The 27,577-nt window shown below is 41.5% G+C and overlaps 1 protein-coding gene across 1 annotated transcript; it reads left to right on the forward strand.

Annotated features, from left to right (window-relative positions):
• Positions 1–19,480: 19,480 nt before the first annotated feature.
• LOC140234604 (adenylate cyclase type 9-like) lies at positions 19,481–25,744 on the forward strand. The gene is made up of 4 exons (XM_072314632.1): positions 19,481–19,765; positions 21,237–21,463; positions 22,144–23,699; positions 25,396–25,744. The coding sequence occupies exons 1-3, from the start codon at positions 19,481–19,483 to the stop codon at positions 23,696–23,698; spliced, it is 2,067 nt and encodes a 688-aa protein (XP_072170733.1). The 3' UTR covers position 23,699; positions 25,396–25,744.
• The last annotated feature ends 1,833 nt before the right edge of the window (positions 25,745–27,577 follow it).

Raw genomic sequence — 27,577 nt, forward strand, 5'->3', positions numbered from 1 at the left:
TACCTTTGTGCGCGAGAATAGCGTGCCATTAGCGAAATTTCGGCAGTTTGCGGTAATGCAGGGCTAGCTGTAAGTCGCTGAGTGTCTGGTGAGGCATGAAATATGAAGAGCACTCCCTAATTGACAGTTATACAGACCTTGCCCCACCCTTCTCTACAGACTGTACTTTCACTTGATTGCGTAACCTTGATAAATGTCACATGCATCATGTTCTGCGGTGCTAGCAGATGCTATTAGGCATTGGAAACAAGTAAGTTCACTCTTAAAGGGGAACTTCTGTCAAGGTCAAGTTGACTTAAATAGAAACAGCACAGTCAAACAAATAGGGAACAGTGAATGTTTTAATTCAGATTCTGATTAAAAATATAAGATTTTACAATTTCACATTTCTTTACGAGACTTCAGTATCAGTCATAACAACACGGAGAGATTAATTGAGGTAACGATGTAAGCACATCACAGGTCTCAAATTGGTTTGTTCATAGTGGGTATTATGAAAACAGTTTGTGCTTCTGAAGGTTGCCAGCTAGGCATTGTGTTTTCAGGCTCTAATTTGTCAGTGTGTATGTCTGGCTGTCTGTCTATATGTCCATATTTATGTTTGTCCATCCACAGGCCACAGATTTCATTGCCCTATAATCAAAGCACAACTGAATGGATGAATTTTTCTTCATTCTTGGTCTTGGTATACTTCTAGGGGCATAGATATCCTAATCAGATTTAAGTAGACTTTCCTCTAGGTCAAAGGTCATAGGTTATTTAACTTTTTTTTTTTTAATGTCATATGCCAAACATAACTATGCATTATAGCACAAGCGGGTTTTACTTGAGGACTCTTGGTGCAACCCTACATACAGTGCAGTTAAAAATTCCCTGTGGCAAAAAAAAAAAAAGTTGCTAGAACAGACGATGATGGTGACTATTTAAAATTCATGTCATTTAAGCTGTGACTCTTGATAGTTTCATTTTATGTTGTATCACACATCTAATGAATGACCAAATTTTTGGCAAGTAATGATTAATGCAAGAATGGTGAGCAGTTCTAAAACCTGGTTACAAGAAGGAAACACAGAGAAGAAAAGCACCTTGTTATTTGGAGCATGCAGTAAGAATTTGACGTCATATGGTGCATGCATCAAGTCGGTGCTACCTCCTCACTCGTTCCCCCCCCCCCCCCATTTCCTGAGTGCTGCGAAATGAATAATATTCAATGAAAGGTCGCAGTTCAAGTCACCAAGTCGGAATGGCCGTGTCACTATTTTTGTGTGGACTGCAGGTGAGACGGCCGATGGAGTGGAAGGACATATTGATTTTTCTATATCCGTCTCCCGGTCTCCCTTCGAGTATTGACCATGATGAACGTGCCAAGGGGGCAGACGTTTATCGTCCACACGAAATCATCCAAGGTTCCACCCTGTCACATCTCACTCGCATCCCCCATCACTCCTCCCATCCATTCTTCTGCATATGTATGTCGACTATCTAGTTTTCTCTTCTCCCCCCCCCCCCCCCCCCCCCCCGTGCACTTGTGTCTGCATTGGACTGCCTGTTGCTAGAAAGCACTTTGTAGTACGTAAAACCAATAAGTTTCATGTCGGACCAGTAGAACCAGATATAATTTGACTGTTGTCACATATTTCTCAGGAAAGAAATGAAAAACTGGTGTGTAGAATGAAGATAGAAGCAGGAGGCAACTTCTGAATAAGCATTTCAGGCACTATGCAGCACTCCTTCTATTGAGCAGAGGATGAATTTAACTCATTTTTCATATTTAGTCATTCCCTTTCGACCTTACCGCACCTGTTTACATTGCTCCCTACCTTCAAGAGGGACTGCAGAAGAATTGAGCAGGTGTGAAAGAGGGGGGGGGGGGGGCATCGGTTGCTTTGACCTAGACTTATCCATTGGAGTAGTCATATAGTATTTGCATGCTTCCTGCATTTGGGCGTCATGACAACGCAAGTGTCATTACTCGTCGGCATTTCTTTGCTGTTTTCCTTCCTCTCTTACCCCCCCCCCCCATCCATATCAAATCTTTCTATATGATTTTAATTCTACATATTTATCTACCATCTGTATTTTTCATCCGTTCATCTCTTCATACCATATTTTGCATTATTCCATTGTACAATTACATTATAGTAATCTATCCCTCAGACCTTGTTTAGATAGGGTGTGTGTGTGTGATTTTGGAGCATGTAGCTCTTTTCGTTTAGGGCTGTTTAGACCATCAGATTGTAAAGTGGACTATAATTTAGTCGCCCGCATGACTACTTGAATTCTCCCAGTTCTTCAAACCCCCTCTCAGTTCCTTCCCACTTCCCCACAGCAGACACCCATGAATTCAAATTCTGTAATAGTGAAAATTTTGCGCATTTTGCGCAACTAAAAACTAGCATGAAAATAAAAGCATCCATGCTTGCATTATGTACCCACTATGCGATGTCTTGATTCCGCGAAATTACAAACAGGAGAAATTCATCTGCCTCAGCAGAGGGCAAAAATATTACTCATGCGAAAATATCCACATTTGTACAGTAGTTTTTACCCACAAGCATATGAACACAGTCTCAACAGGAGTGCCCGACATGTGACTCCAGTGTCTAATATCTACAGCAGGTGTTTTAAAGATACCAAGAAAGTATCACGTTCATTAATTTCTTCCATTCAAATGGTCATTACATTATCATCATTCGGTGTGAATTTGCATGGGTGATGATCGCAACATGTCACTTGCTTCACAGATTTCACTGGAGGTAACCGTATATCTTTCGGTAACCCTGTCTCTTTCGGGAAGCTCTCCTTTAAGTGAGGATCTGGGCAGCAGTGCATTCTTTATGCTTTCACTCTACCGGAAATGTGCTACAGGAAGACCTGTCGGTATAAAGCAAGACATTTTGATTAGGCGGGGGAAACTCAAAGATAAGATATTCTTTTGTGCGTTTTGCAATCACACTGAAATGGCAAGGCACCTGCGGAGACAGATCAGCCCAGGATCCCTCAAGGGTACCCTGACATCTCCCTCTCATGGTTTAGAGATATGAATGTGTGAGTCAGACCCTCGAATCAAACACCAGGGACCCCGCGTTGTTCTTCGTGTACATGCAGCTGTAAGCTCATCCACTGTTGTGTGTGTGGGGGTGGGTGCCTACCATAATGCGAACAGTTGCTGCGCTTTAGAAGCACCGTACCCCCCACAAATGTCCAACTTCCCGCACCGATGTAAAGGTCACTGTAGGCATATATCTGCAAACAAACATAGTAATTCCCCCTTGCAAGGAAACAAACAAAATATTACAGGCATGTCTTTTTTTCCTTTCTCTCTAATTCTCTTCTCTTTCTCCCCACTGCCGCCCAGTGCAGAGAAAGCAGAACATGATGACCAGAATCACAACCTCTCGTATTTCCTTCTCGAAAGCAGACTCTCTCCCAGATGTTTCCTTGATTCCGGGAGAACAATACGTTGTGTTGATCAGCTGGTTCTTGCATTGGACTTGGCAAGTGCCAAATCCAAGATCAAACCATTTCTCCCCGCCTGCTCACCGTATGTGAAAGTGTCTCTTTAAAAGAAGTATCTTTTACAGCCTGATTACAACACCTGTTGTTCTCAATTTGATAAACACAATCAATTTCTCAATAGAATTGCCAGTGGAGTAACCATGAGCTGAAGACAAGGAGCATTGTGTGGACGAAGATTTCACAAAAAGAAGAAAAAAAAAAGAGATTTGTATGTGTATGTATAGAGCAGTTGGAGGAACTGAACAAGTGTTATAGTGATAAAAATATTGCATGATCCCCCTTCCTTCCATTGTATGAACGCTATGTCAATTGAACACTCTACATTCAAATGCTGATTTAGATAAGTTTTTGGTCATTGTCAAAATTATGTGTAGTGTTTAAAAAGAAATGATTCATTTGTTGTTTCTCTACTTTTTTCCAATTTTGATATCTCTTTCTCAATTGTCAATCCCTGTAAATCTATGACTTTTCAGAAAACTATCCCATTCTACCATTTTTTTCTCCCTTTGTTGAAAACAGCATTTACTCAATTAATGCAATACCCCAGTGATGTACATCTAATATACTCATGTGATATATGAGGCATCATTGAAATGAGGTATTGTTAAATTTGAGTCCTTGGGTTCATCAAAAGATGGGCAGTCATAGATGATAATGTCGTGAGAGACAGCGAGTGTGCCAAGGATCCGTACGAGTGATTGGAAGAGATCTAAACCTTGGTTTGGATGCCCTCTAGTCTCACTGATCCTCCCTGGTGAATTTAGATTGGGCCCAATTCTCCAATCGCTCAACAGCAGCCTAACACCATTGGTGGTGCGAGAATCTAAGCTCATTGCGGCCCGCACGCGGCGCCACATTTGATCTCTACTGACCGCCAATTGTCGCGTGGCTCAGCTTTCAGGAATGCTTCCACTCCCTTCGTTTCCAGGCCCCAAACCCGGCCTATTGCACTGTACAGAGATCTGGTCTGATGAGCTTGACTGTCTTGAGAAAAAGTTTTTATCTTATGCCTCTTACCACAAGGGGTGGAAATTGTATTCATTTGATCTTTTTATTCAGCTAGTCTTTTATTTTGACTCATGAAACCTTGTTTTCAATTCATGAGGATTATATTTTCTCCTTTCATTTGGTACTCATAATGTTTTGGTACATTTGGCTTTTATGTTGTCTGCACACTATCAGTCCAGTGGAATGTCCATACATGCATCTGTCTGTCCAGCAGTTTTTTTTTCTTTTTTCATCTGTACAAATGGCTGAATAGCCCATATTCAGCTACACTAGCTGGTCTTCCATGGATGATGTCCAGTTTTATTATACGTCACAGCAGCACCGCTGACATACAAACTGCAGCCTCTGGTACCTACGTAGTTTATTTGCCCACTTTCACTGTCCTGCAGTTTGCAACTGCATACCATAGTCCCACGCATGCATGTGCATGTAATGTTGTATGCAATCATATCTCGGTGCTTGGCCTGGTTCAGTGCATTGCACTTTGCAGCCTTTCCATGCATCACGTTTTAAAATCCACATAATTCATCCCAGGATACTTATTTGGCATCTAGTCAAAGACAAAGTCACTATTAAAAGTAAAAAAAAAAACAAGTCACAAATTCCACATATGCATCCAAGGCACAGGTAGCCTACTGCACACGCCACGCCGCGAGACGGGACGCCCGAAATCGAAAAGTTTATCAGCAGCAGGTCGACGTGGGGAAGTGAGGCCTTGACATACCTCTGCAGTCGACGTCACAACGTTCTCGTTCACCCAATCGAAAAGTCCATATTGCTCAGCTAGACGTAGTGGGCTACAAACCTTCACCCGAATTCGAGCCATTCAATTGCGAGGCAGATACACAACCGACTGATCAATGAGCCACTTCGCCATCCATATAGTGTTTTAGAATCATCTCATATGAACGTCAGGTAACCCAAGAAAGGAAACTTGGTATGATGGAATGATCAAACAAAGAAGGATGGACAAATTTTAATCTGTGGTCATTAGACCACATTTTATGGTCAAGGTCAGTCTAATATTTCACATTTTATTGCAGTGACTTAATTATGATATGACAGAGTACTAGGAGAGGACAGTACCCTATTAAATTTTAATTTTGGAATAGATCAGTTGAATGTTGCAGGTCAAGGTTTACAGTATACCATATGTTGTGAAGAATTGATAGAATACAATATGATGAGATTGAACATTTACTGTATGCATGAGCTATTGCAAAAATTATGTCTTGACTTGATTCTAGGCTAGAAGGTCGCTAGTCTTCCATAAGGTCAAGGATCATGAACGTTGTATCTATTTCAGGCTGTTGATAGATGTAATTATTTCCTGAGGGCTAATGGGAAAAACTGAACAAAGATAGAAATAGGGTCAAATGTGTCAAAACTGATTGAAAATGAAAAGCAAAATACTGTATAAGCTGTTATTTTCGCATACAAATATTTTCGCAAATTAGGAGGTCACAGACATTTTCGGGAGATGTTATTTTTGCGAGTTTGATACTGAGGCTATCATAAGAGCACTAATACCTTTCATCAGTTCTAGATATTTTCGCGAGTTGTTAAATTCGTGGTCAAACAATGATTTGCAAAATTCGCGAAAATTAAATCCTTGTGAAAATATCAGCTTATACAGTACATGGATATGACTCAGTGATTTGATAGTGAAGGTGTCTACGTTTTGTGAACAGGTTGTTATGCCTAGAGCTTCTGTAATGGTAGACAAAGGTAGAAAAAAAAAAGACAACAGCCAAATTGGCACATGTTGGGGATATCTGTGGATAGCTCAGTCATGAATGCAAATTGGTAGTGGGTACTGTCGAATAAATGTGAAAATCTATCATGACTCATCAGTTTGCACACAATGGAAAATGAGATGGACAGTCTGGGATGGTCCGTGTTGTCAGAGACATTCGCACAGTGCCGTGCATGGTGGCTTCCCTAAGTTTGCCGTGCCATACACCTTCAGCACCCGACAGCTTGGGCATTGATTCACTAAGCATCCGGAAAATATTTTTAGCGGCTGCCCGATTGCTTGATTGGTCATGGGAAGCAGCACGCCAGCCTGTATTACAGTCGTAGGGGAAAAAGAGGAATTCCGCGCAGAAACTCAGCGAGCCATGTTCAGGGACAGCGCGAGAGACAGACGGACAAACTGACAGACAGACACGCCGTGTTGATTTGTAGTCATTACTCAGCGCAAGTGTGAAGCGGTTGTCATTTTGATTTGTATACGGCTGATGGTAAACCAAAGCCGCCCCTCCCCGCCCCCACCCCCACTGAACCAGGACGCCCGATTTTGTTGGGGGTCTGTCGAGTTGATGGGGCACAGCCAAGTGGCCAGAGGGGATCCCATGAGGAAGATTGGAGGGCACAGGATATGAACCCATCAGTCAGGTGGATTTATCCAATTGACCCATATTTCAAACTGTATCCTCTCCTGCACTCTAGTTTGATAGTGCCATACAGTTTCTTGATTCCGAGAGATGTTCTTCTCATGTCAAGGAATATGATATATGGTTCTCTAGTAATCACATGGTGATGGGAGTGATGATGAATTTTTCATCTACGATCTAGTTTTCACACAATGGTGGCACTGAAATTTCTCCGGTTTGTTTTTTTGCCTCGTCCAATCCTGGCCCTATTTTCCCCGGTTAGAGATTGTGCCAGCTATTTTTATCATTTCCTCGCAGACAGGTGGACTGTGAGGTGATCAGTGTATTAAATTGGCAGGGTGAACTCATATTTAGGAAGAGTCTGCAGGATGGTGCCTGAAATCAGTCATCATGAAAGTTGGTTGGTTGTCAGGATTTTCTATCCCACAACTCTCTCCCTCTTCTCCCTCTTTCCTTCACTGTCTCTTCTGCTCGTTCCTTCGTTCCTTCGTTCCCTCGTTCCCCTCCCCCCTCCTCCTCTTCTCCCTCTCTCTCTCTCTCTTTGTCACCCTCTGTGCAACCTTTTACATTTTCCACTTTCTAGATCTGTTGTCGTGCATATGTGGCTATTTATTTCCACATCGTGTCATTCACTCAATTCGCAAGGGGGAAAATATATGTATAAAAGAAGTCCATATGATGTCTGCTTAAAGGGATGGTACAGTATTGGTGGAGATGAGAATTGGGCTTTTCACTTTCTGCAAGATACCAGAAAACACTTATGATATAGTACAGAGCATACCATTTTAAGAGGAATTCAAAGTTTATTTGATGAAAATCGGGTTGGGAATGACTGAAACATCCAAAAACAAAGTAAAACAAAGCGATCTTAAAGTGTGGGTCCTACACTTTATTAGAGTCGCCTTTTTTGGATAGCTCAGCCATTTCAAAACCAATTTTCATCAAATAAACATTGAATTCCTCATAGAATTACATGCTCTTTCATATTTCATGAGAGCTTTCTGATTATCTCACCAAAAAAATGTTAGAAACCTGAAATTAGGTCTCAACCAAACACTGTACAATCCCTTTAAAGAGAGCTCTGTCTCAACTGGTTTGATTTCTCCACTAGATGACAACAAGCACTGATAAAGCCTTTTGCCATAGGTACCTGGTACAATGTGTTGCAAGGTAAAATAACTGTCTGTGGTCCCGGCGGGGACCCTTTATAAACTGTGTATGAGCAAGATGTCTTGACCATGGTTCTGAGATAATTTTTAGAGTAATCTTTTCTTCTTTGTTGTTGTTGTTGTTTGTTTGTTTTTGTTATTTTTTTTGGGGGGGGGGGAGGGGTAGGGGTTTTAGTCATTCACACAAATTTGTTGAGATGTGAGATTCTGGTATGTACCCGTACATGAGACTAAATGTCACTGAAAGAAAGCAAATGATCCTAGAGACAATGGTGTCAGGGGTTTCCCCACTTCAGAACCCAGTGTGCCTCCGACTGACCCGATTGCAAATGTGTGGTCGTTATGTAAGCCACGTTTAGTCTCTGCTGTCCTTGGAAGCTTGTGGCAGGAAGAGGGGATGCGAATTCTTACATCCATCATACTAGCAGTCGTAGCACTATTGCCAGGTGGCTCAAACGTTTGCGTGAAACTTGTAAGTTTAAAATTCAATGTCAACTTGTGGCATTGGGCTTCTCTTTTGCATCGAGCTTGCCCTGGTGATGCAATCGCCTGTTGTTGTTGTTTTTTTTTTCTGTCTCTCTTTCATCAGTCATTTCTTTTCTTTGTATCCTCTGTACCACACTGAAGTGTCTCATTAAGCTCATGTGTGGGTTCAAGTTACTGTAAAAGGAGAAGCATTCGTATGAATGTTTGTCTTTTCCACACTGGGCCAACTTCATTGAAATTCACTTGCTTGTGATTTTAGCAAATTTTAACATACCCGTCTGACATTGGGGCAACTTCATATCAACTCATCAGCCCATTTTCTTGCTAGGTTTATATGCAATAGGCTAGCATGCTTCCAACAAAGAAGTCAAGTTTAATTACAGGGCAGCAAACCTCATGTGAAGCTTGAAGAAGATTGTACTGCATTGAGTAAATTCTCAGGTGAGATTTTTAGGTAGCTTTGACATGGTAGACTAGAAACCACCACAGAAAATTTTGCAGAATATTGATATAGTGATCTGTCACGATTGGAATGAACACCAGTGTTAGAAGAGATACTAGTTTGCATCTTTCTAATACCCCTTTTATGCTTAGCAAATTTCACCCAGGTGTAACTGGGAGATCTCTTACAATGCACAATCTTGCAGGTGAAATTCCATGTAAACTGCTGGATGACTTTTCCCCTCGAACTGTCCCAGTGAACTCCCGAGCATCCCAGGAACTCCCAGATGACATTTCAGTGTGAAAGGTATCGTAGGCATACTCCAAGTGAACTCCTGTGTGAAGTTCTAAGGTCAGCATACCGACAACATCTTGCGGGCTGTTCTTGAGCATGCACCATAGCGTGCACTTCCTCTGCAGAGGAACGGATGCGAAAATTCAACCGGGAACTCATTCTCGAGTTTGAAAGAAATTCTTTGCGGGTGTTCCATGTTTGATTCCCCATTGCGTTTCCTGGATGATCCGGAGTGACTACCACGAAAGCGGTACGAGCTGACACGTGACAGACAACCAGCCAAGAGTAGACAGGGGTTCGTGCCCAGAGGCATTCATGATGTCGTCAGGCCCGTCTCTCATGGAAATGAGCCCACTAATCAGTGCCAATTAGTCCAGGGAAATAGCACACTTGGTGCCAGGTAGCTGATGCAAGTCTTGGAAGCCTCTGTTGATCATGTTGTATCTATTTACATCCTACCACCCACCCCCCCCCCCCTTCCACGGCCCTACTGGTCATTATCTAAATTATAGTTTAAAGAGCTAAGGACAGTCTCAGTAGGGAACATGTCTGTACACAAACATTCACAAGTTTGTATGCAAGGATCGGAAATTTTTTTTTTTTTGGGGGGGGGGGTCAGAATGAAAACTGAGAGGTGTAGTTGTTGTAGGAAAGTCTTTATTTTGATTGGAAGCATAAAAATGCTAAAGAGCTCCAGTTTTAAATGAAATGGACGAAAGAAATCGAACCTTTGATGGCTTTTCTGCAATGACTTGGACAAAATAATCTCTTTGCTGGCACATCTTGAACCAGTCTCTGCCATCATGTGACTGATGTCACTTGCATAGTGTTCCCCATGTTTTGTGCATGATCCAATAGTTTATACTCCCTTCAGTTTTTCTCAGACATTTTCTCTTGAGAGTACTAAAAATATCTTTGTTTTGTTCTGCTCTGTGGAAAAAAAATGATATAATTTTCTTTGACAAGATGTTCTTGTAGCATGGAGAAACCATTATATATTTGATGAAGCCATTTGCATAAACTCCCTGTGAAGCATAAACAGGGAAAGGTCACATATATTGCAGTTATATGAAGGCTCGTTTCCTGGACACGTCCCTGTATTTGACTGATGTGTGCAAAAAATGAAATTCGTGTGGGCTGTTCGATATCTCTATGGTATCCTTAAGGTCAGTATGCCCCAGGCCAGTTTGACCGAATGCAGTGAGAGAAGCCGAAGAAACACTTCCAATTCTCATTAAAAAAAACATTCAAGCAGTGTGATCGAGAGTGTTTGGATGCTAATTGTCATCTTCAAGGTAATAGCAGAATATTAAAGGGATGGTACAGTATTGGTGGAGGTAAGAATTGGGCTTTTAACTTTTTGCGAGATACCAAGAAAACACTTATGATATAGTACAGAGCATACCATTTTAAGAGGAATTCAAAGTTTATTTGATGAAAATCGGGTATGGAATGACTGAAACATCCAAAAACAAAGTAAAACAAAGCGATCGTAATAAAGTGTGGGTCCCACACTTTATTAGAATCACTCTTTTGGGGATATCTCAGCCATTTCAAAACCAATTTTCATCAAATAAACATTCAATTCCTCATAGAATTTCATGCTCTTTCATATTTTATAAGAGGTTTCTCAAAATTTCATCAAAAAATGTTAGAAACCTGAAATTAGGTCTCATCCAAAACTGTACGATCCCTTTAAAGGTAATATTAAAGGTCTGCTGACTGAAGACTGACACCTTTAACTTAGCTTGGCTATCTAATGACCGGGGGACGCAGATGTTTCATCTTCAAACAGATGTGACCAAATGAAAAACATTTCCAGGAGAATCTGTAGTTTTCTTCTTAAGGCAAGAAGACAACTGGCTGCTAGCCTGTTGGAAAAAAAGAAAAAGAGGAAATGATAAAAAACTGCTTGCAGACACAAGACTCCCAACATTCCACATGCAGAGCTTACTTCCCAGACCACTTGCCAAAGTCACTTTTCTGCCAACTTGATTCTTTGGCAGAGTTCCTTGGTGGCTGAGGCTCCACCAGTCACAGTGGCAGATCCAAGGGGGGGGGGGGGGGGGGGGGCACCAGGCACACACCCCCTCTTTTATTTTTTGTTAAAACAAAAGAAATAAAAAGAAAAAATGAGATGATACCCAGAAGTAGCACCGAAAAAAATTCTTTGCGTCCCTCTCCTTCACTAAATTCCTGGATTTGCCCCTGAGTCATTATGTGAAAGTGTGTGTGTGTGTGTGTGTGTGTGTTGTTGTTGTTGTTGTTGTTGTGTGTGTGTGTGTTTATGTGTTTGTATGGTACAACCTTTTGTCTTCTGTTTAATTTGAGTCAAAAGAGGCCTAAACTTTTAATCCTAGCAGAATCTTTGTCAGAGGTGACATGCTTTATTAAACTTCACATTAGCCAAAAGCTGGCTAACCTTTTTAGCAGTAAAGTTCAAAGAGAGTTAAATTTATGGCCCGAATTCACGAAGGTGGTTTAAAGTTAGACCACAATATAAATTTAGATCATGGTCTTAAATGAGCATGAAATAGGCGTGCCTTTGACATGTGCGTATCACATTTGTTAATGGACATTTTGCTGTTAGCATAGGCAGTCTGTCAATAGTATATACACAGACAAAATTTGCATAAACCATGGTTTAGATTTAAACCATGAATTCAGGCCAATATGTTTGGGTCTGATTGAATGTGCATGGGGTTGGCTAACATTGAGTCATCTTGAAGTCAGCTCAATTCACTAAAATGAGTTTGGTGTCCCCGCACAAAATTGGCCATGGCATCTGTGGCTAGTGTAGCAAGGCGTGTAATGACCCTCAATGTATGCTCTGCTGGCATGCCTTCAAATGCAGTTTTCTTCTGCATACAGCTAGTTTCAGGTCACTACACTCTATCGACATTTGTCTAGAATACTTTGTGGGGGGGGGGGGGGAAGAAGATCATACAATGTCACGGACTTCACTTCAAAAACAAAATAATAATCTTATGCCATGTATTCTAAGAGGGATATTGTGCATTGTGCTGTCTTTTACAAGGATATGGACACTCTGTGATGAGACCATGGTATCAAACACTTTTTTTTTTTCCAGAAAAGTAAGGGAAGAGATAAAGCGTTCTCCTCCTGATCACAGTGTCAGGAAGACCTGGAGCAACAGCCACCCCTTCGCCAGTCTCTTTGGTCTCTTGTGTGTCACAGGGATTTCCCCTCCTGTTAGTCATGTTTGCAGTTTCTTCGAAAAAAAAAGAGAATCTTCTCTCAGTGAAGATGGGAGTTCTTCAATACACTTTTCGTTGCTCGATATGGCATCATGACGAGAATGATGTGGACAAGAATTATGCAATCATGAGAGATGCAGTTGTAGATAGACATACTATGTTCAAGAAATGTCAATAATTCATGCAATTGCATACCCTTTCCCTGACTGATTAGATGCATCAGTACTGTAGTGTAGAGCAAGAAGGGATCATGAAAATTTTATTTGATGAGACAGAATGTGAGCTCATTCTTACGCAAAGCCTGGATTTCAGGGAAAACCTATCCAATCAAGTAGTGGGATATCTGCATTTTTATTGCAGAAGTAACTAGCTAATCTGACATTTGGTAGATTTCCAAATCACAAACTAGCCACCTATGGTACTTTGAAAGTCATATTGTGATGAAGACTTGGCTGTATCTCTCCATGTGGCACGTGATTTCTTCAGACGATGGTTAGCGATGAAATTGACATGAAATTTAATTCATCTGCAGACAACACGGTTTACAGTTTTGTGCTGGTATGTCTACAAATAGAGATGTTCAGTGACAATGATGCATGGTGAAGAAAGACAATTTTCTTGAATGGCTCATATGACTCTCAGCTGCGTAGTATACACCTACAGAGTAAAAAGGGGAGACTGTCGCGTCCTCCTATCGATAAAACTTCCTACCTCTTACTTTGATGTGGGTCCTCCTCGTCGACATTGTTGCTTTGAGTAGTTTTTAATGACGTGGCTGTAGAGCATCATACTCTGAATAGGTTAGTATGGCCCTATGCTTCACTACAGATCACAAAATCATGCTACTGTGTATTAATGGCCTTCAAGACATGTGATTGTCTTTCCACATTTGCACTCTTTTCAGTACTCAGCACCTTCTGCCCTTTGAAGCATTTTTTGATTGATTTAACCGCATCCAAGTATATACCCCTTTCATGCTCAGCAAATTTCACCCACGTGCACCTTGGTGAACCCAAGAGATCTTGTAGTTTGAAAGGTCTTGCGGATGAAATCCCAGGCAACATCCCAGGTGACTTATCAGAAACTTTACCCTCAAACCATCCCAGGTAAACTCCTGGAGGCTCCTGGCAGCTCCTGGGTTGGGCTGTCATGTGAAACTGAAAGGCAATGCAGTTAAATGCCTGGGTGAAAAGTAACAGGCCAGTACGCCTGCAAGGTCTTCTGCACAAGAAATGAACATTTTGTGCATGCGCCTCATGCGTATTTCCACTGAAGAATGGTAGACGAGAGAAATTTTCGCGGGAGCTCATTCACTGAGACGAAAGAAATTCTTCCCGAGTGTCCCCAGTTTGGTTTCCCGTTGAATCTCTGGGCGATTTCCTGAGTGAGTAGCGTGAAAGAGGTATAAGATGAAGAAGAACATGCTGACACACCCTATGAAAGTCCACACTACCTTCAGTAGCACCCATTATATAAAGATAAATGTTGGTTGGTGTGTCTCTACGAACACACACTCACAGTCTCAGCAGATAGTGGTTTGTGGGCAGCTCTCATTTCATTATGGAAATTCTCGAATATAATCCGATATGGAAATTCTCGAATATAATCTGAGCTGAACCAGCCTTTCCAGTCCACGGTATTCCCACGCTACCAGATCCTAAAAAACAGTCAGAGATTTCCAAATTGTCCCATCAGATGAACACTAGGAAGCCAATAGTTACTCAGTTGTCTGAGGATAGCAAGCTAATTTTTCTTCCTTGTTTTAAGGGTCAATTTCAATATCTGTTCTGGTAGGGGTGGGGAAACTTGCATATGAGTATTAACCCGTTGAAGACCAGTCCCCGAGTATACTCGGGCAAGTGTCTATGGGAAATGCATGTTGTAGTAAAATCAGCCCATCCTCAATGGGTTAACAGATTTTTCAAGATTGAAGAGATCAAGGCTGTAGATCAGGATCAGTTTGCTCATTTGAAGAAAATTGTTTAATGTTGACCCATACTATTGACAAATGTAACATGTCAAGATTGGCACAATACAACATTGTTTATCTGGAAATATTTTGATTGGGCTATTGTAGCCAGGACTGTTATGAAATTGTTATTTCCTTTTGCATACACTGAGGGGATGATGGAGTTTTGATACTTGTTTCCTTGATGCAATATTTCATTTTTCAGTATTTGCATTTGCTTCTTTCATTTGTCAGTGAAAAAAAAAAAGTTTGTGTACTGATATGGTATAAAGCTTTTCAGGAAGGGTCTTGCATGGCAATTTTTTAAATTCATAACCTGTGAAACCGAAGGAGAGCTACTGACTGAGGCATGACAGGAAACGACAGAGCAAGATGTGAATGGCGTGACAGCCATATGCAAAGTGATGTTTGTTTTCCAGAGTGCGCTTTCAGCTGCCGCTGCACACAGTCGCCTTGTTACACTTACTGCATCCAAATGATATCCTGCTCATTCCGCTTTTAGATGCAGCCAGGCACAATCCAAAGAGACTGAATATTCATGGGACTCTCCCTCTACTCACTGGAGTTGTGCTCACCTTGGAAATATGCTTAAAGGGATAGTATAGTTTTGGATGAAATAGGGATTCAAATTTTAACTTTTTGCGAGATAATTTCTAATCTTTTATTAGGACCACTTTGTTTTGCTTTATTTTTGGATATCTCAGCCACTTCATAACTGATTTTAATCGAACAAAGGTTGAATTTCTCTTAGAATTGTGTGCTCTTCTTAAAATTTCAGATAAGTAGTTTCTAATTAATTATCTTGCACCACTTTGTTTTGTTTTGGGGTTTTTGTTCTTTTTTTTGCGTGCATGCTCTATAATATTTCGTATAAGTGATTTCTAATTATCTCTCAAAAAGTTAAAATCTGAATTGCCATCTCACCCAAATTATACCAATCCTTTATAGTTTTTTTTTCAGATAAGTTTACGATGTGATCTTTTACATTGGCTGCCATGACACAAAATTGATATATATGCTCTCTGCAATTCGCTGTTTAATGTGACACTGTATAAAGTTTTATGATACAAAATGCTGCATTTTAAGTATCAGAGGAAAGCCATGTAATACATGGATTTTTTCATCAGTTCTTTTTTTTTTCTGATCCAGCAAAGACTAGTAAGCAATATTTTATAGCAAGCTCATGAGTATTGAGTTATTGAATCTTATCAATCAGCCGTGTGCTATTCTGGGATCTGGCAAGAGTTTCTTCCAGGTGGGGGAGGTATCATCCTTCTTGTGCAGGGAGCTTCTGTGCCCCTCAGATAATTTTCATGTTTATTTTCTGCCCATAATAAAAGCAAGTGTCATTCCTTCGGGGGCAAGTCTGTGAGATGCAATGATGAGGCAGGCCCAAGAATGGGACTGCCACATTGCCCCTTACCATTAGCCTCTTTTCGCTCCCCGATTATTGGCCTGCCGGGAGTGGCCTGCCACCCCGAAATAAATTGGGTGCGGAAGCTTCGGGACATCAACGTGACAGTTTTACCTTGGCAAAAAAAAAAAAAAAAAAGAAGCATGCCAAAAATCTAATATATTGTCTTTCATAAACAAAAAGATATATTGGAAATCTAATAATATTAGCTTCACATCCCTGCAGCACTCATCACGGCAAACTCCACAATTGAGCAGAATGAAAGGAAGGGGTATGGACAAAGGATGAGGAAAGATGAAGGTAGAGAAGAGAGAGAGGGAGAGGGGAAGATGGGTGACCAGTAATCAGTTTTAGAGATGAAAGGTGAACACTAGGCATTTGACCTACTAGTTTATCGATCCTTCACATCATGTAATGTAATGAATGCATCCAATCCTATATAGATATTAAGAAAAAAAAAACTTTCATATATGCTAGTGACTTATCAACATAACCTTTTTAAAAGTCAAGAAATGTTATGACAAGGTTGTTTTGCATCATGATGACAGCAAAGATGATTGTCCAACAAGCTTAGTTAGTTGCAATTGATTGACAAATTGCCCTACATCGACATGAATAAGCACTGAATTGATCAGTGTTCTAGTAGTAGCCATGATAAAGAAAAATCATGGGCGTACATACTCGAGCAGGATTCGAACCTACGACTTCCTGATCACCGGACAGGCATCATCTCCACTAGACCACCGAGCTTTTGCTTAACAGCAAGTGTTGGTTCTAATCCTTATAGCATGCAGTGGGTACTGCGTAATTATTCAAATTCATGAAATTCTTCCGTCGAGATGTTTTCATGGAGTTGTCAGGCGAAAGCTCGGTGGTCTAGTGGAGATGACACCTGTCCGGTGATCAGGAAGTTGTAGGTTCGATTCCTGCTCGAGTATGTATGCCCATGATTTTTCTTTATCATAGCTACTACTAGAACACTGATCAATTCAGTGCTTACTCACGTCAATGTAGGGCAATTTGTCAATCAATTGCAATGAAAACACCTCGACGGAAGAGTTTCATGAATTTGAATAAGCTTCTTAGTGTTTTCTCTGCAAACCGACTTCTCTATCCACGCCTTGTTACAGTATTCTACAAATGTGTGATAATGCAATAGCTGCATTGAAGTACATAATGCATTAATAGTTGGTACATCTTGTTAGTGTTGGTGATGTTTTAGAGGTTATCCCTTATCTTTTGTGTGGAAAATGGACGGAATGAAGGTTTACAGTATAAAAAAAAAAAAACTTGGCAAAAACAGTATTTCTACCCTCTAGTTCACAATGAATGCAATGCTGGTATTTTATTCATTAACCCTCTCATAACCATTGCATCTATGCCATCCACCTTGCATACAAGCATATGGCCAATGGTAATGCAAGAGTTATGTCTTAGCATTACACAATAGGCCCGTTCACACACAAGGGAAAAAGTGAGATTTAAATATCAATTTTCTTATCGCGATCAAAATTTCGAAATTTTTTCCTGTGTGGACAGAAAAATTTCACTAATTTTCGTGATCCTAATCACGATCCAACTCGCACTATTAGTGCGATTTTTCAAAATAATCGCGATTATTTTGCCAAGCGTCGTGTGTGTGAGCGCGATCGAGATTCGGCAATCGGTATTTTTAATCCCATCGTTCGTAGCGCGTGAACGTCAACAATTATTGGGACCGCAGGGTCAGTCTTCGGTCATGCAAGTTTCGCGCATGCGCAATTTGGCCACTGATCGTTCTTCCCTTGCTGAGAAGTGCGATTTTTCCTTGTGTATGAACGGTCGAAAAAAAAATCAAAATTTGGATCGCGATTGTAATTTCAATTTTCGTTGTGTGTGCAAGGGCCTTTTAGCCCAGGTCCAACTACACAAAGCTACAGATAAATTACTTCACAATAACTTCCTGTAGTTTGAGCACGCGATCACACTGGCAACAAAACTTAATGCACTCGCAGTTTGAGCAGTGCAAAACTACCCATACTTTTAGGCTCTGACAAGTATGCTCCATATTGGCAAAAACCACGTGCCCTCCGTGAATATCAATAATGCAAATGCACAACAGCGGGCAAAATAATGTGCATTGTGTGGAAACAACATGAAATGGAGCTTGTCATGTGACAAACTTCTTATATTTTCGGCCATGCATGACCACACAATGCAAAACTATTAATAGTTTCGCAGGAAGTTTTGCTGGTCAGACAGTCAGACTGTCCAAACTACACGAGGCAAAATACCATGAAGTAAAAGTACAGTAATGTGTAGTTTCGCGTAGTCTGACCGTTGGGCTATATTGACAGGTTCAGGAGTCAACATGTTTTACTCTTCTTGAGCCTGAAGTAGCTGGAACAGATACAATATCTTGTTTCCCCCCCCCCCCCCCTCCCCAATCCTATGACCCTTCTGTGAAATAATGAGAAATTCCTCCACATCTGCCTTCACACACAAACACATGCACACACACACACACACACACACACACACACACACACACACACACACACATTTATATGACTTTACCACAATACTTCTGGGCACCATTTTATTAAAGTTGTCAGCCCTGACAAATTATCAGTCTCTGACAATTTCAGTAACAAAAAATGGTAAAAATCCTTGGTTTTGATTGGCTGAGAGGCCCTGGTCACTTACTGTTACTATGGTAATTGTCAGAGACTGACAGCTTTCATGAAATGGTGCCCTGGAGACAACTGTTGTGTACCTCTGTGACTGTCTTTTGTAAGTTATCCATTTTACTATTATGCAACATTGGTAAAATGGACCACCAGTACTTTTGCAAATGCTTTGGAGTACTGTTATTCACCAGCAGCTTTTAACATTCATTGCGTGGGGTTACGAAATCATGCAAAATATGTGTGGCAGTAGATTGCATTTGATTGGCATTACCACTGTGTGCTACAGACCTACATTCCTGCCTGCCCAAGTCAACTAAGATTCACTCTTGGGCAAGTGAAATGAATGGACACTTGCCTGTAAAAAGCATGTGGCCCTTGCCTGAATGCCCACTTGGCAAGTAATAAAAATATTTTTTGTAATGTCCTAAGTAAACTATTGGTATATTGGTATATTGAAGTGATCGTATCAGTAGAGGCAGATGCATATAAAGCTTATCACGCTCAATACAAGAGAGATCTTTGTCAGTTGTGTCCATTGATAGTCACTCTCTTCAACAGTAGAGGGCGTTGGACTGCTTTCAGTGCGAGGAGGAGGCATGTCTGAGTCTTGAACGTTCCTGCTCCGTGATTGATCGAGTGCACCTGGCGAGGAGGTAGTTATCACGTCAATCATAGGCTGGCACTCAGGGTGCCATAGGTTGCTTCTGTTGAAAGACCCGGATCCCATGCTGTTGGTCTAACCCGTCGAGTACCATGCAGGTTTACATCTGAAGGGAGTATATGATGGTGTGCATGCCAGCAGCTTAGATCTCAGCCAAGCTACAGCAAAGTAAGGAAGTGACACAGAATTCTATTTTATGACTAATTGTAATGTTTTGATTATCATTTGCGCAGGCATGAAGACGTACTTCATTGCCGGCCGTGCGGGATCTGCGAGCCCAGCGACCAAGCCCCACGTCAAGATGGCGGCGCTGGAGAGCCAAGGGGCAGTGGAGGACACCGACAGTGACCGCGGCGAAGGTGCCGAGGGGCGGCAGGAGACTCAGAGCCGGAAACCGCTGCTCTCTGCAAGCACCAACGGTGCCAATGGGAGTGGGGGCACTCCAGAGAAAGCAAGAGCCAGTCCCGGGAGCATGGAGCAGGGCAAAGATGCCGTTCAGAATCACGCCGAGGTACCAGCGGTAAGGTTTCCTCTCTCATATCTCTACCCCCCCCCCCTTTCTTTCCACATGACTCTCAAGATGCCAGTGTCCTGATGTATACTGTTAAACGACAAATGTTTGCATGCATATTAATTTCACGAGAGCCAAGATTCACAAAATTAAAATGCATGCAAAAGTTCTTGTCTTCATTTTATGCATTGAATGCCAAAGGTAATTTGCGAAAATTTCAGCCGTGAAAAAGGCCCTCAGCTCCAATTCTCAACAATTTCATGCCGTGAAAATATCTTGTTTTACAGTAGCATACAAGGCTATCTTTTCAGGTACATGTTTTGGTGTTTGTTTTTGGGAGGTGGAGGGGCAGCTGAATTGAAAGACATCTAATCAGCTAAGTTGTATGACAGAAATTCAGCAACACGAACTAGATTGAACTAATTTTATATTTACGTTATACTGGAGGGCATTGAATAGGACACTAGAAAATACAGCAACAAGTATGATTACTCTGTGCCATCCCAATGCATAAGGCCATGCAATGTAAGAAGATTGTATTTGTGGGGGCAAGTGAACAATTATGTTTTGTACTGTTGCCTCTCCATAATTATGATTGTATGTTCGATTTGTAGTTTGATAGACCAAGTGACAAACCCCCCCCCCCCAAAAAAAAAAAAAAAAAAAAACACCAGGAACCAGCCTTTGAATTGACCCTGTCACCTGTTGCTAGTTGTCATTTCATATTTTGGAGGAAACTTTTGTGCAGAGAGATGCAGTGAGACATCAAAGAAAGAAATGTTTGATTTCTCGTCTAACTGACTGTGATTTACATTGAGATGTGTATGCACTCAACAAGTTTTAATAGTTCTTCCTTGCTCCCGAAAGGTCATCACCCAGATGTGTGTCAAGTGTGGATGAGCTGCATCCCACATTTTGGGCTTAAAATGGATGCAGTCTCTTAGTTTACTTTTATCTACAGGTACCTACAATTTCCCAAATATACTAAGGAGTGCTTAAGGCATATTCAGATCACTGTGCTGAACAACAACAACAGCATACTTGCCAATTAGTAAGATTTTATCAGATTCAGTAAGATTTTTACGTTAAAAATAGCAAAATCAGATTTTCTGTCAGAGAAACCAGATTTTTAAAAAATATTTAGATATACCTTTCATGTGTATTTTCTGAAGATTTAACCGAAAGTAAGATTTTTAACTTCAGTTTGCATATAAAATAAGATTTTTGCAATCCACAAGTAAGATATTTCATCTTGAAATGTTGGCAGGTATGCAACAGCAACAAATGTCTTAAAATCATCAGCCAAGTGTTATATGGTCCATTCCTCATTATATCCCTGTGTGAAGATTTGCACATGTCTGCTCCTGGCAATCACCAATTGAAATGATACTGACACTTCAGGGCGTACCAGAAATAATTTGATCATTCCGTAAGGCATGGACTAACTAACGGAGCTATCTGCCTTTTCGACCCCATCCAGGGTGGAGAAGTCAAACCCGAAAATGGGGGCGTGGTGGGCGAGCCCGGCCACGGTCCCAGCTCCCCCCAGGACGGCCCCAACGAGGAGAGCCCCCTGACCCTCAATGAGTCCATCATCCTGCACCACAACGAGGAAAACAACACCGAAAAGTTGATGATCAGTTTCCTGAAGGAGAACAGCAACATTGACTACTTCCACAAGGTCCCAATCAGCAACCTCACCCTGAGGTAATTGATGACCAAAAACATGTTATGAATCTTTTTCAATAATTCCTGTTTAGTAGGAACATTCCTATTTTAGCAGGAAGGGAGTTGCTTTATTCAACTCTGTATTCCTGTTTTGTGAATGCCTGTTAGTAACGACTAATGGGAGAGGGGTAAATATTTCTATTTGTGCAATATTAGATCCCATTCATGTTTTTTTGAATCTCATTCATGTTTTTTTGAATCTCATTATAGTTGGCAGACATGATAGAGGGTAAGTATGTGCTATATTCTCTTTCTGATCGAAGGGTAGACCAACTTGTTCCGTTCAAGCCTTTGTTTAAAAGGAAATTTCTGCTATCACATAGCAAAAGCCAGTACTTTGGTGAAATGAAATGTAGCGAGAAAATTTTTGACACCCTTGGACTAAACATTAAATGTCAGCATTGTCAGAGGCCTGATCAAATTGCTGCATAATGGCACCCAGATATCTTACCTTCTTCGTGTTACTGCTCAGATTCAGCTGTAGGATTTCAAAGTTGCTATAAACATTCTCTTTTTTAGCTCCACTGTTTCAGGAGAATTTTTGTGATGGTGTAGGATATTATGTTTGCAGCTCCAATATTAATATCATACGGGATAGGAGAATTTGGTGTAAGAGAACCAAAACCCTGACTCGAATCTTCTTCATTTTTTTCTCACAGGTTTGTTGACAAAGAAATTGAACAGAACTACCATGACCAGTTCACCCCCGAATACCTGCACGAGCAGTGTGAAGATGAGCAAGACGAAAAGCGCCGGAATCGCCGACGATCTTCGGAAACCATCTCCACAACCCGCTACAACACCCTCCTGGACGTGTCCATTGCCTTCACCATGTTCATGCTCATTGGCATAGGCTGCTTCATGGCCCTGGACATCGCGCTGCCCTGGGCCGTCTGCTTTCCCATCGTCACCGTTCTCCAGCTGGTAGTGCTCCTCGCCGTCGTCCGCGAGGCCTTCTGCCGCGGGGTCGTCCTCGCCTGCGCCGAGTGCATCACCTTGCTGTTCCACCAGTGGTACCGGCGCCACATTGTCGGCGCCTTACTCCTCAGCTGCCCCATCCTCGCCGTGTACACCAACTACACCTGCGGCCTCGACTGCTTCGGCTCCAACCGGCTCTTCTTCTGCTTCCTGCTCATCGTTTCTCTCCTGCACTTCTGCAACTTTGTCCAGCTTAACTTGTGGATGAAGATGCTCCTGGCCCTTTTCAGTGGAGTCATACTGCTCATCTTGCTCTTTATATGCAATGCCTGTGATTCCCTGGTGGACCCCGACATCTTTGGATCCACACCGACGCCCTATGGCCTCCTGGAGACCACAGCAACCACAGAAGAGGAGATGTGCGAGTACAAGTCCCTCATGTATGTCATCCCCGAAGAGCTGGTTCTTGTCATCATCCTCCTCCTCGTCCTCATCTTCTTGCTCAACCGGGAGTACGAGATTGGCTTCCGCCTCAACTACTACGCGAAGGTTCAGGCTTCGGCGGACCGAGAGCGCATGCAGCTGCTACAGCAGGAGGCGGAGTCCTTGCTGCATCACATTGTGCCCCAGTTCGTGACAGAGCAGCTGCGCACCACCAAGAAGTTCTCCCAGAACCACGAGAATGTGGCCGTCATCTTCTGCAGCATCGTCAACTTCAATGACTTCTACGAGGAGGCATATGAGGGGGGCAAAGAGTGCATTAGGGTCCTGCATGAACTCATCAGCGACTTTGATAACCTGCTGGGCGAGCCCATGTTCGAAGAAGTGGAGAAGATCAAAACGATAGGTTCCACGTATATGGCAGCCTGCGGACTCCATCCCCGCAAGCAGTCCGAGACCGAGGCGCAGTCCATCGAAAGACTAGTCACACTCATGGACTTTGCGCAGGAGATGATGAATAAGATCTCCCAATTCAACGAGGATGTGCTTAGCATGACAATTGGTGCATTCAATTTCATCTTGAGGATAGGGTACAACCATGGGAAGCTGACGTCCGGTGTCATCGGCACCACAAAGCTCCTCTACGACATCTGGGGCGACACCGTGAATGTGGCCAGTCGCATGGACTCCACCGGCGTGCCCGGCCGCATCCAGGTGACGGAGCACTCCATGAAGGTGCTGGAGCCGTTCTTCGAGTTCGAGCAGCGTGGACTGGTCAAGGTGCGGGGCAAGGGGGAAATGATGACATACCTGGTGAAGAGCAAGAAAGCCACTCCACTGGAGCCCACGTCATGAGGTGAGAGGGGCACCTCCTCTTATAAATCCATCAACAGAATTAAAACATACGAGGATTGTTTGCAACAAGATAAACTTCCTCTTTGGATACTGTTTCTTTGAATAATTTGTAGTGAAGCAAAGCAACAGGAATAAATTGTAGATGGAAAATAGCACCTTGCTACAAATGTCATGGCCATCTACTGTAAAACGAGGAATGTTCGCGTGCATTTTGATTTTGCGAATTTCGTGAGCACGTACATTTGCAAAATTAAAATGCGGGCAAAAGTTCTTGCCTATACAATATGCATTGGATGCCAGTGGCAATTCGCGAAAATTTCATGCTGCGAGAAAGGCCGTTGTCTCCAATTCGCGAAATTTTCATGCCGCGAATATATCGTGTTTTACAGTATACATGAGTGCACGAACACTATCTCCTATGTGCAGCTCCAGCTAGCTATCGTGATCACCAGAGTTTGTGTCACTTTCGTTTAACTCTTTGTTGGCCTTGTGCATAGCAGAACCAAACTTGATATGTTATGAGTATTGCTTTTTGAAATTGCTTTATTTTCTGTTCAAGGTTTGAAAATGAAAGCTCATCTTTAGGCAAACTAACCCCAATTTGCTATTATTAGTCATGCAGTTTTCTGCTCAAGGCTTGAAAATGAAAGCACATCTTTAGACAAACTAACCTTACTTTGCTGTTATTAATCATGCAGTACACATGAAAAGTCACCCCATATTGTATGGGCTTTAAAGGGATGGTACAGTATTGGTGGAGATGAGAATTGGGTTTTTAACTTTTTTGCGAGATACCAAGAAAACACTTATAATATAGTACAGAACATACCATTTTAAGAGGAATTCAAAGTTTATTTGATGAAAATCGGGTTTGGAATGACTGATACATCCAAAAACAAAGTAAAACAAAGCGATCATAATAAAGTGTGGGTCCCACACTTCATTAGAATTGCTCTTGTTGGATATCTCAGCCATTTTAAAACAAATAAACGTTGAATTCCTCAAAGAATTACATGCTCTTTCATATTTCATAAGAGGTTTTTCATTATCTCACCAAAAAATGTTAGAAACCTGAAATTAGGTCTCAACCAAAACTATACCATCCCTTTAAAGTACTTGTACTTGTCATACAGTGTTTGTACAGGACTACAATACTGGCTGAAGACTTTGAACTCTAGTCTTTGGTGACACATAATGGGCATGTGTACCAATGTCCAATGTGTGAGTGGTGTCTTATTTCTAACATTCTGGTCTTCATTTGTGCATTATCATTTTCTATGTGTGACTGTTTCACAATGGAGTAGAATTTTGAAATACCATATGCACCAAATATTTAGCGAGTCTAAATTTTCATGAATCAGGATTTCCCGACAATTTCACAAGTGGTTAAATTCGCGATTGTGGAGTACAGTCCTAAATGGTGAAATGTATGTGCATACATTGCTTTCATGTCGGAATAAGAGTTCATATTTTGGTATGTTTATAAATTTCCGAATAGCCCCTGATTTGCTGCAAAATTCATGAAAATTAAAACCTCACAAAATATTCAGCGTATACAGAATTTAGGGGATTAGGGTGATAATTTCCCAATCCTTAGTTAAGACTTGTTGTAGTTTCATTTTTGGGGTTTTCTTTTTGCTGTTACCCTATATTTTTCATCACCAACAGACTGTCTCTTTTCTTCTCTTTCTGTACAGAAATGGTCCTCACTTCACCTTAGCAACAAAGAGCAGCCATTTCATCAGGGAGATGCGAGAATATCATCAACAGCCTTTAAACGAAACTCAGGCTGCATTCAAAAATTTCATAGGCAGAACTTCAGAAGAATCCCGTATGTGGCATGAAGAGTGCGTAGATCGGCTCGAAGCGTTTCCCTGGCAGAGCGTAGCGTCCGCGCTGCTACATAGAACCGCCCTGATTTGTTTGCATGCATCGTCGTGGATCGTGCCCAGTCACTGCAAGAAGCCGGTGGTGTAATGCCACTCGTCCACCAAGGGAGTGTGCTGACAGAATCCTGTGGTTCAGAAGTATGATCATGTCATGATGGACAAATTTCTTGCACTGAGGAGGATGTGGGGGGGGGGGGGGGATGGGCTTTCTTCAAACTTGCTATCACTCATTACGATTCAGCTGAAATATCCAAAGCTCCAATGAATTACGAGATCGAAATCGAATTCGTCAAGCCTGCAATGATGACGTAAGGAAATACAATCAGAGTGTATTATGTTAATCTTACTTCATCTGTTTTGTTTTTTTTCATTCTCATGAGTCTCTTCTTCTCTAGGTGTGCATGTGTGTATCCTTCTGTCTGTCCTTCCTTCTATCTCTCAATCTTTTTATCCATCTGTCTATTTATCTGTCTTGAGAGATCTGTATACAGTGCAATGTGTAGCTTGATTGGGGCTTTTGGTGCTCAGGAGTGCATTTGTTTTTTTTCAGCACCGGATATGTCGCCTGCTGATCATGCAATGTGTTCTGTAATCTAGTGGGAGTAGGAAGTTCAATTCTGTACGATGGAAGATTTTAAAGATGTAGTTTGTGTATAATACTGATCACGTCTCGGAGCCCATGCTTCAGTTTTTACCAACAGAATGCACTTCTGCACGGGTGAAGTGTTTGAAAGTAGCTGACATGTTCGCCTCTTCAGTCACTTAGTACTTGCATCATGGAGTTAATGATTCGTCGGTTAAAAAATTGATATTTTGAAAACAAAAAGTGTATGTATTGTATTTAAACTATGGGAATAATTAGCTCTCAGAAATCACATTGCATTCGGATATATATTGCACCAGGAATACTATATACGACATGTGTGCTTTTTTTTTCTTTTCATTCTTAATCTTACTTTCTTTCCACGTCGGTTGTTATGCAATTAATTTTCCTCAATAGATTTTACCAATGTTATGATATGATGGCTTGAAATAGAGAGGAGATTTTACAGGGTCTAGTATCAGTTTGTCAAGTAATGTAGATTCATTGATGTATCAGGAAATGCTAGTATCCGTTATGCAACCATTTTCATTTGATATTGCGCTCAGACAATTTTGATAGCGAATGATGCGGGCGGTGGACTGGATGGTATGATGAAACTTACTGAAATAATTGTATCCATGTGGAGTTGTATTTTGTTGATATAGGGATCTTTTTATATTTTGGGGGGTGTAATTACTAACAAATGTCTTTGTATAGTGCTACAAGTTTTTGTCCTGATTTCTGAATTTCAACAAAGGAACTCAGACTCTTATGGTGCACTTTTCCGAGTGCCAATATATTTAACAACAAAAAAGTGACATTCCCTCTCCCCCCCCCCCCCCCCCAAGCAGTAATCATCTCCTGGTTTTCACAAATGCACTTTTAAGTTTGGGAATTTTAGTCACAATAACCACAAAACCATTTTCAGAGTAGACTGTATTTCTGGACCGCTTTAGAGATAGAGAGAGATACACTTTAAGAGAGATGGCACTAACTTTTGTAAAAGTTTTAGTGAACATGCGTTTTCCAATCACTTCATTATTTTGTCAAATGTTGCATCATGCCTGTGAAACCAATGATTGAATTATGTAGTCTTCAAACTAACCTACTGTAGACCCACTGCAGTGCAACTTGAGTGAAGGTCACTTTCTCTCCAGTATTTCATATTGTAGCTTGCAGACTGATAAAGTCACTGTCCAGAGTTATTTGCCAGTTTTAGCATCGCAAGCAATTTCTATAAAGTAGATGGTCAGGTCTTGGCCATACTGAACTGTTGTTTTAAACACCTTCTCCACACCCCACCCCACCCCGCAAGAAACAGACAAACAAACAAACTCCCAAGACAAAACAGAGAATGCGACTTTTTACAGTGTGACAGTAATGTTCATTTCTAAATGATGTAGTCAT

Source organism: Diadema setosum, chromosome 11 (genome assembly GCF_964275005.1).
Source record: "Diadema setosum chromosome 11, eeDiaSeto1, whole genome shotgun sequence".
NCBI lineage: Eukaryota > Metazoa > Echinodermata > Echinoidea > Diadematoida > Diadematidae > Diadema > Diadema setosum.

Excerpts from the sequence above, each read along its gene's own strand:
- LOC140234604 (XM_072314632.1), top strand. The coding sequence starts at position 19,481 with ATGAAGACGTACTTCATTGCCGGCCGTGCGGGATCTGCGAGCCCAGCG. Across the intron at positions 19,766-21,236 it reads ATCACGCCGAGGTACCAGCG|GGTGGAGAAGTCAAACCCGA; the intron begins GTAAGGTTTCCT and ends GACCCCATCCAG. Across the intron at positions 21,464-22,143 it reads ATCAGCAACCTCACCCTGAG|GTTTGTTGACAAAGAAATTG; the intron begins GTAATTGATGAC and ends TTTTTCTCACAG.